This window comes from Nestor notabilis, unplaced genomic scaffold (assembly GCF_000696875.1).
Source record: "Nestor notabilis isolate BGI_N333 unplaced genomic scaffold, ASM69687v1 Scaffold34217, whole genome shotgun sequence".
Classification (NCBI taxonomy): Eukaryota; Metazoa; Chordata; class Aves; order Psittaciformes; family Psittacidae; genus Nestor; species Nestor notabilis.
The window spans coordinates 1-9,715 of NW_009938386.1; the positions used below are offsets into that span (position 1 = coordinate 1).

The following is a 9,715-nucleotide window of genomic DNA, read 5'->3' on the forward strand; positions in this document are numbered from 1 at the left end:
ATATATATACACATACATATATATATATATAAATGATATAGTGCCATCTGAAGAAACATGCAAGGTAGAAATGTGCAACTGAACTTTCAGGTTGAATTTCTACAATTTTCATTCATCATTTTCATTAACTATTCTTTGTATCTTAATTTTATAATGCATTTAAAATTCCTTATTTTCACATATTACAAGAAACTGAATACTAGGATTTTAGAACCATTAGCAACATACCTGTGCACTATTTCTTTGCTCAGCTTGTCTTCCACCTCTAGAAAATGTCTGAGTTTTTTCAATCCAAGGTTTTTTTTGAGTTGCCTGGGAATTTACATTAGTCCAACTTATACCAGCTGAAAAAGAGAAGTGCCATCATTGAAAAAATTAATTAGTATGATAGTACCCACCATAACAATACACATGCCATCAGAGCCAGGAACACAATTTCAACACAAATAAAGTTCACTGAGAAAGTCTAATTCTCCTCTGACAAGACTTACTTCTGCAGCTCTATCTAGACATTAGAAGCATTATGAAAGTCTTACTGCCAACAACTGATCATCAGGAAGCAGTCAGACAAAGGAAACATCAGGTTCACATTCATACTGATTTGGGTCCAGTTGCTACTAGCAGCCCAGACTAAAAATGTTTGTTCATGTTACCATACTTATTTAAAGCTTCTATAAAAGTATGAGTACTTCTCAAATAGAGAATTGAAAAGTCTTCAACCCTATTTCTACCCAGATACGAACTTCAGTCTCACACAGTAAGGAAGCTTGAGGATAAAACACAACAGAAGCACATCTTCATCTGAATGCTTCCATTGGAGTCTCTGTCTTTCTTTGATTCTTTAAAAGCAGCTGATGACAAATCATTAGTGATAGCTACTTATACAGTCATTCATTCAACAAATAACTGGGGCCTTGTTGGAGGTGGTGGAAATCACAGTAAAGACATATCTTCAGAAGTATCGCATCAATCAGAGTAGCATGCTGGAAGCAGATCAAAAGATGATTCCTAGCAAACTGTAAAGCAAAATAAATACAAGTGACCCAGCTAAATCGTAAACAGCTCATGAGCTAAGACAACACTTACTTGTACTTATTGATGGTTCTACAACCTGAAAAGGAAAGAAGAGTTTTTAGTAATTTTATTAGTTTGTAGGAAAAAAACGTAGTTAAGTCATTCAGTTATGTTTACGTACATTCATTGCACAAGAATCTGTATTTCTTGAAGTCATGGCTGCAGCCTGGTTATTGCCATGCTTAGGGCTACAATAGCCACTGTCACTGTCAATGTCTGCTTCACTTGCACCCTGTTCACTAGAGGACTCTGCAGCAGGGTGAGAGGTTCTTCTGCGCCTGCCTTTTGATTTCCAAAGCATTGTAGAGGCGCTCTCAGAAAGTGACTTATTGGCTATATCCGAAGGGAAGTCTGCAAGAAAAAAAAATAAATAAATTACTTGTGCAGGAATTGTTAAAGGACATGAAAAACCTACACACCATAAAAAATAGGGAAAGCCAAAGTCTCTGCACATGACAACAATCTCCTAATAAAATCAAAACCAGTGTTGTATTTGAACATATTATGTCTAGATATAACTATTAATAACAATCAACTCCTTCACAAAGAGTCTGCTTTTGACAGGGGAAAAGCAATCTCCGCGGGAGTACCTTATCATTGTAACACTACAATGCAACAGACTGGGTAGGTCTCTACAACTATCAGCACATTTTCATTATATTTTTGATCCACAAAGTTTTCTCTTAAAAGCCACATCTAAACCAGAGCCACCTTCTTTTAGGAAGGATGGTGACTGACATGTAGTACTAGCAATTTCATACACCCAGAACACAAAAAAGCATTACCTGTTTGCTGTGATGCATCAACCAACAAAACGATCTTTGATCTGTTCTCAGGACCTGAAGAACTGGTCTCCTTTTGAGTGGCAACATTTTTCACTGGAGGCCGTTTATTTTTTATGTGCATCTGTAACTGCTGTTGCTGTTTTAAAAGATTAGCCACATACACACAAGTCATATTATTTGACTTCACAGTTGTAAATAAGGCAACTGAAAGTTCTAATGCTCTCTACAGAAGCCACATGTTTAAAACCAAAAAAGGTTAAGGGAAGTATTAATAAAAATATCAGTCTTCTTTGCAATATTTTCTGAATGAACTGGTTTTTATAAAGTGGAAATATATTTAAAAAAAAAAAAAAAAAAAGGTAAAGAAGGTATGGGTACACTGCCTTTGTTCTCTAATGAAGTAATTCTCAGTTAATACCAAACTAGCAGAGAGACAGTGGGAGTTCCCCATATTATACTTGCAGGCTTTATAAGTTCACCAAGTACTTTACCACTAAATATCTCTGTAGGCAGAATTTTGCTATTGCCTGATTAATACCTTTCCTGCCCACCTTTCCTTCCACTGATACTACTGCCATACCTGTTCTTACTTATTTCATTTCTTACTGAAATAAGATGCATGCTTCCTGGGCAAAGGTATTTTCTCTATGCAGTTTTACTTACCCTGTTAAAAAACAGACTTACTTTTTGTATGACTGGTCCCCGGTTACTGCTTCTGCTTCGCTGACTGGATAACGGAAAGACCTGGCCCGATGGGTTGGGACGCTCAGTGCATTCTGTAGTAACTGTATTTACAGCATTTGCTGTTTGAAAGGGTGCAGAATAGGGGGCAGGGAAAGGATGATAGAAACCCATGACCTGAGCACATGGTGCTGGCATCAGCTGATAATATGTATATTCTGTAGAAACAGGAGGTTGCGCAGATATTATAGGATAAGCAAGGTATGGTCCTGCAGGATTTGGGCTGGGTTGCTGCCATCTGATGTCATTGTTGTATAATGGAAACTGTCTGTAAAAATCAAAAGGAAAGGCAACTGCTCAGTAAGATTTTTCTCTCTCGATCTCTACCACCTCCTTACAGAAAACAACCAACCTCAGCTCATTTGTTTCATGAGCTCTTAGCTTTCAATAACCAAACTTAAATTTGTTAGGACTTCAAGATGCTGATTAATTGATTCATGAGCCCACATTACATTCAAGTGCAAAACAAGTATCTTTGTCGATCTTGCATTTGTAGAAGTTTATTAAATTTCCAATATTAAATAAAATGTAGGCATTTCTTTTCACAAGTACTTTGGTCCCTTTACAATTTCAATAATACAACCGAAGTAGATACCCAGAAGTTTACACAAGGTAAGCTAGCAGACACATGGAAGGGTGTCATTCATTAGCCAACACAGGGTCAAGTACTTGAGTATGTTAAGTTGCCAAGTCACCCTTGTTCAGAATTCCTATGAAAATGCAAGCCTTAAGCAGCACACACGAAAAAAGGTATTTACGACCTTCCTACTGAAACCAAGTACATAGACTTCTTCCTGTGTTTATTTGTGATACAGCATACTACTAGAAGAATCCCTTGGAAACTATACACCCAAGTCTCTCTCTCCCTCTTCAAATTCCCAAGACCAGGAAATCTACATGAGAAATGGAGAGGCCAGAATATTAAAGAAAGAGTAAGAAAAGGTAAGGATAATTTTATAGATCAGCAGTAGGCAGTTGCTAAAGGATTATTTTTGTTCTTACATATTCAAGTACAGCAGCATTGAAGTGCTGTCTTAAGCAAACACTGAGTACATTTTTCAAAACCAAACAGCAATAATAATTTATGCCTTCAGAGTTGATTATTTATATTGAAGTTGTGCATTTAGTGAATACCCATTTGGGTAAGGATAGAGAGCATGTGGGTTAGAATAAAGGAGTTCCCAAACAAAATGTATTGTAACTGCTTATGCTAAAAAACAACCCTGGACACAGCTACACAACACAACTGTCAGCTGCATACTGTTTTGCCATGGCAGGATCCAAGTTAGACACATGGAGCCTTGCTTCAGCATCAGAGATTCAGGCACAGACCTACTGACTGCCCTAAAGGATGGAAGAGCACAGCAGATGACTTCGTGAGGGATTTGTACCAGACCTCTGTAGCCAGGGTAAGAAAAACTGCAAAGAGTATGAATAGAGAAAAGTAGAGTTATGGAAGTAAGTAAAAAAGATCAGAGACAGAGAAACTTCACCCTCATCCATGAACAGTCACAAAATTAAATACAGTGAACAGAATGAATATGCTCACTCACTCCTCTCAAGTCTACTAAAAGTTTAAACTCATTTAAAACCACATCATCTTGCATGAAGAACAGAACTATTTATTACCTATTGGGTTGGTTTTCCTGTACAAATGGATAGCAAGTGATCAGGTAGCTAGGGATAGGAGTTGGTTCCATGCTGTTAATTCCTCCACTGTCATTAGGGAGCGCCATTGGGATCATTAGTGTTTCTGGACCCTTCTTCTGAGGAATAAATGGTTCTACTTCAGCTGACAGCTTGACATTCTTGAAGAAAATAGAAACAACAACTTCATTAAATACAATCATAGATTGATTGGGAAAATTTAGATGTTTAATATTGTACAGTATGTACCACAAATAGCAAGCAAATGGATGACAAGACCACAGGATTTCTGCAGTAAACTGAAAAGAGGCGTAAACCAGTTGGCAAGTGCTTATTACATCCTTCCCATCACAGGGTATAATACAGATCACCAACATTTAGCATTTGTATTAACCTTTACATTTCAAAGTGCAAACACTAATTAATTTCAAAGGGACTGAAGTTCACATCTTGCAGAGGATACACTAGTCTGAGCACAGAAAGAAATCAAATTAGCACTGTAGGTGGAGTACAGTTCTGGAGACTTTCAAAAGTGAAATCAACATATGGAAGATATAGTAATGCCTGGCCTGCTCTACAAATCTGACCATGTTCCTAGGCAATTATAAAAAAGATTTTTCATCAGTAAACCATAGGTTTACTACTGAAATAGATGGTGTACCACAGAACCACCCCACACACACATTCCATCTGCACAATTCTAACATATGTTAAAGTGCTAAGAATATATTTTGCCATGAAGGCATTAAAGACTGCTTACAAATTAAGTTTTAGAAAGCAATTTAAAGACTGCTTTCAAATAAAAGTATCTCTCCCAATCCAGAAGGTATCCTCAAAAGCTTATATGGTGTTTTTACCCACACTTTTTGTCTTGTACAGAATAGCTGGAACCTAAACAATGAAAATTTCTCTTCAGTACAAAGTACTCTTAAATTCTGTATTCCATTTTAAGTTACATTCAGCCAAAAAGCAGCTTTTTTTGTACAAAGTTCTCAGCTTAATTATACTTGTCTCACATTAGTATCTCACTGAATATCAATTTCTAAGACAATTCTTTCTAAAGGAGGCGAGGATTCCAGAAACTTTTCCTTCCATTTGTCTAAAAGCATTCCAAAGGCAGTGCATAAACTGGACAAGATCATGCTCCTATTCTACAAAAGAAGAGCCTGACAGTTTGATATGCTGAGGACAGCCTTATATCCTTGCCACTACCTGTAGAATGTCCACATAAGCAGAAACAGTTAAACAATGGAAGCTTTGAAAATATCATAGCTAGTAGTCCTGTGTCTACCACACACTTCTCAGCCCATGCCCTTGCTCAGCGCATCCAGAGGCATCCTTCCTGTCCACTATCTGAATCTATATAAAAGCCCAACATTTATTTCTTTTAAGCAAGATCCTGTATTTATTTAGCAGCATGGAGGTGGAGCGGTAAGCCCAAGAAACGTTTTGAAAATACAGCTGTCCCAGTGAGTAAGAAAAGCTACTTTTACTTGATGAGTAGGTATTTAAATATATCAGCATGAACTAGACAAAGTGAGGTCAAGACCCACTCATGCAAAGTATTGGATCTTTGTTTAGTTAGTCTGACATGCTTACATACGAGAAAATTTACTTACTAAGCAAAAGGTAGAATATCATCAAGTAAATTACTAAGACCATGAGTTACACTGCAATTCACCAAACAAGTTGAAAACCAACTGGTATTTAAGTACTTTGCTGTCACATACTCTTCAGAAGAGGAAGGGGAAAAAACCCAACACCCGTAGTTGACACTGTAAAAACTCCCTAAATTTCATGTATTATATCCACTATTAAAACATCAGAACTACCAGAAGTATTTTCAATACAGATTACTTATGACAACAGTATTAGAATTCCATGCCAAGTTTGAAAATTAAACCAAAAGTTTTGCTCAATCCATTCTTTTCAGCTCCAAACATGACATTCAAACCAGCTAATTGCAAAGATGGTCATTCTGTGGCAACTATTTGGATGACTAGTACAAGTAGAAATCAAACTTTTCCTATAAAAAGTGTTATTATACACAAAGTGTCTGCCTCCGTTTTTATTTTTACCCTTCCATTATCAAATTTGCCAATTCATACTTCCATGCGATTTTATGCAGTGTTACCTACAGTATTAGCTCAAATTTCACCACTAGTTGTTTCCTGTAAACAAATAATTTTATTTAAACATCACTCACTTTTTCCAAATACTGTGCACCTCACTAAAAAATGAACTTCATAAACACAGTCAGAAGCTTTCCAAGTGAAATGCCATTTAGGATAGGAGACAGTTGTCTGCAGGATGTCTGCAAGTATTAACTTGAGATCAAAGTTACATCCTTAACAACTTTGATGGTAAGATGTTCTGCAAGCCACAGTGACCAAGGGCAAAGCTTGGTATAATTGGACTGAGAATTCAAAAAAATTATACAAAAAGAGGGGGTGGGAAGCAAAAATTGTGAAGTAGAAAGTCCATTATTATTTTTAACCATTTCTTGAGAGGCTTCTCTGACTTTGGGCTTGTCAAAGCATGCTGGGGAAGCAGAAACATCCCTTCCAACAAAATGAGTCTCTTCTTTGATATGCTTATTTAGTAAGAACATCAGTCATTTACAGATAAAACTGTAGCATAAGAGACCTGAAGTTTCAGCAGCAATCGAGAGAGGAAAATGAAACATCTAAATAAATAAATGAAAGGACAAAAGTAGAACTAGAGTGGCAGAGGAGGAAAAGGTACATCTTAGTAAGTGACAAGACATACTATCCTTGCCAAAAAAGTGGTTATTAATGACTGCTGTGAAAATGGTTATGGCTACAAGCACCAATACGAAACTATCACTAGCTGCTGTGCAACAAGGTCTGCATTACAGTGGAACGATCACCTTAATATTAAATATATTAAATCTTGTTGAAGTCCTGAAGTGACATACAGAGTACGAGCTACAGTGCAGGTTCAGTGGCAGCACTGAACTTCGGCAACACAACTCAAACACACTGCTCTACACAGAACTTCCTCTGACCTCAGGCACATCCCTCCGCTGCTGGTGACTCACCCACTCCTATGCAAAACTCCAAGGCATTCTCCTCCATACACAGCACCATGATGATAAACACTTTCCATTAAATAACTAACTAAAAAAACCCTCTAGTGCTTACATACACTTACACATAACAGAAATACCGACACTGAAATCCCTCCCAGAAAAGTAAAAGGGTTTTTCTTCATGCTATTTCAAGATTGCAAGGCAAAAATATTTGTTTAAGAATAGATTCAGCTGTGGGCTGCCCTACAGAGCTGCATGGCATAAACGTTAAAGGAATACACCTAGGCTGTCTCATCCATAAAGAATTCAAGAGTAAAACCTGGGTAAGTGCTTTATAAATAAGGTGTTCTTCATGAAGCTCTGAAAACTTTCAAACAACTATTCCTAAATCTGCTGGTCAGTATCTCCCAGCAACATGTCAAGTGAACTTTCACCAAGATACTAATTATAAACCACTTTAGTGCTGGCTTGGAAAATAGTCAAAACATTTTATTTGTGATTGAGGTTGGGACAAGATTCCCTATTTTAAAGGTCTTTCCCGTCTATCTGCTCTTTCTCTATGTTATTCTGCAGAACTGACGTGGAAATACAAATATCATTCCTTAATGGCGAGTCACTTGCAGAAGGGTCTCATTACAATGTTTTTTGTGATATTGTATTATGCCATCACTTGTTAGTATGATCTGAGAACAGTCTTTCATATAAAGTATCAAAAGGAGATACAATTGATCAAAGCAGGAGCCAAATCTCTTCCATCAGCAAGGCTGCCATAGCAAAGTAATTCTTGTCAATTTGCAAAGAAAATCCCTACCTTACTTTTCCATTTAAGTATTTTGGATGGAATTTAATTTATTTTAATCTTTATAGTAAAAATAGGATTATTATATTTTGGTTTTGTTTTGTTGTTTTTATTTAAATTAATAATTAATAATCCCCCCTCCCAACCCCACAAAAAACCCACAAAACAAAAAACCCCCAACTCTTATGTAATTTTACAAGTTTAGGAAAATTTCATTTGATTTCTTCTGCTTGATTTTGCTAGGTTCAAACAACTCTGGGATGCCCAAAGGAGAACAACCTTAATGTTTCCTTTCCTGTTGCCTGGTCTCTTCTAAAACATGTAATGATTAACTATTGCTATGACAGAGTAATTGGCTGATGTATTTAATTACCATTTTCTGTACAGCTCATAACATACATAGCTTACCTGTAGTGGTAAAATAAAGATACAGCATATCCTGTAATCATAAACACATATGGGTGTATTTGAAAGTTAATTTCTTTTTTTGCCTACAGAACTTCAATAGGTCTGTTATTTAAAGGCATTGAAACTGCATTTCAGAAATCTTTTACATGCCTTATATCTTAAGCACAGTTTTCTTGTGCAATTTAATCTGCACCTACAGGTTGGGTCAGTTCGAGAAGGTTTGGGTTTGGTTTTTTTTAATGCTTCCAAGAAACTTGTTTCAGCAAAAAGAATAATTTAAAGTAAAGCTCTGTTTTAAATTTTGCAATTTGTTCTGCAGGCATTACGTGTGTGTGGTGTGTATATAAATATATATATCTAAAAAAATGCGCTAACTCACCAGAGCAGCAACTAAAGACTTAAAAACCTTAATACAGGTGTTTCAAAATCATTCTGGAAGCATAATGTAAGCAATCCTCAGCACAACTGATACATTTCATGAAACAAGTCCCCGTTTCCACTTCAGGGTAAAAAAAGACAGCTCAAGTGTATTACCAGCTAAACAAATTAACTTGAACATATTGCTTCCTTATAGTATCTTACCAGTCCCTCTAAAATACGTAGAAGTTCCTTTTTACATAGGATGCATCTTCAGATGAGGACAGGAAACTTTATTAACTTGAAAGCAAAAAGGGGAAGCAAACGCACCAAGTCAGGAACCAAACCAAAACATAAACAGAATTAACTCTCCAATGTGATTACCCAGCCATTTCAGTACTTTTCACAGATGGTTAGTGGTTTCATCTGACATGTGAAGGAAACAAAACAGCAACACCAAGTAATTTGCCCAAAGTCATCTGAGCAGATTTTTTTCAGGACTCTCCTTCACTCAGCTGGGAGGAAGGATCAGTGAAGAAAGACAGCAGAGTAACTTCTCTTTTTATGAATGGCATTTTAGGTCTCCTGGCTCGTAATAAGTTGTCAGAACAGACATAATATTTCCTTAATAGTGTAAGAAGAGAAAGTGAAACAAAAGGCAAAATAAAATAATAATCAATTAAGTAGTAAGTAAAGGTGCTGCTAATTTCTGATTGCACTGGACAAGCAAAAAGTATCTCCAACAGAGACTTTTTATTTCTTTTAACAGGTTGCCTCTGTGTTTCTTTGGCACATATAGAAATAATGATGCCAAACAAAACAGTTGTTGTTGGGTTTGGTTTTTTAAATACC

At 36.5% G+C, this 9,715-nt stretch overlaps 1 protein-coding gene across 1 annotated transcript; it reads right to left on the bottom strand.

Moving 5' to 3' along the window:
- Positions 1 to 228: 228 nt before the first annotated feature.
- LOC104401107 (selenocysteine insertion sequence-binding protein 2-like) lies at positions 229 to 4,408 on the bottom strand (the record flags this gene model as incomplete). The annotated part of the gene is made up of 6 exons (XM_010019296.1): positions 229 to 344; positions 1,087 to 1,111; positions 1,196 to 1,425; positions 1,860 to 1,995; positions 2,544 to 2,868; positions 4,230 to 4,408. Coding segments are annotated over 6 exons (1,011 nt in total), but the record flags the coding sequence as incomplete, so codon positions are not given.
- Between the last annotated feature and the right edge of the window lie 5,307 nt (positions 4,409 to 9,715).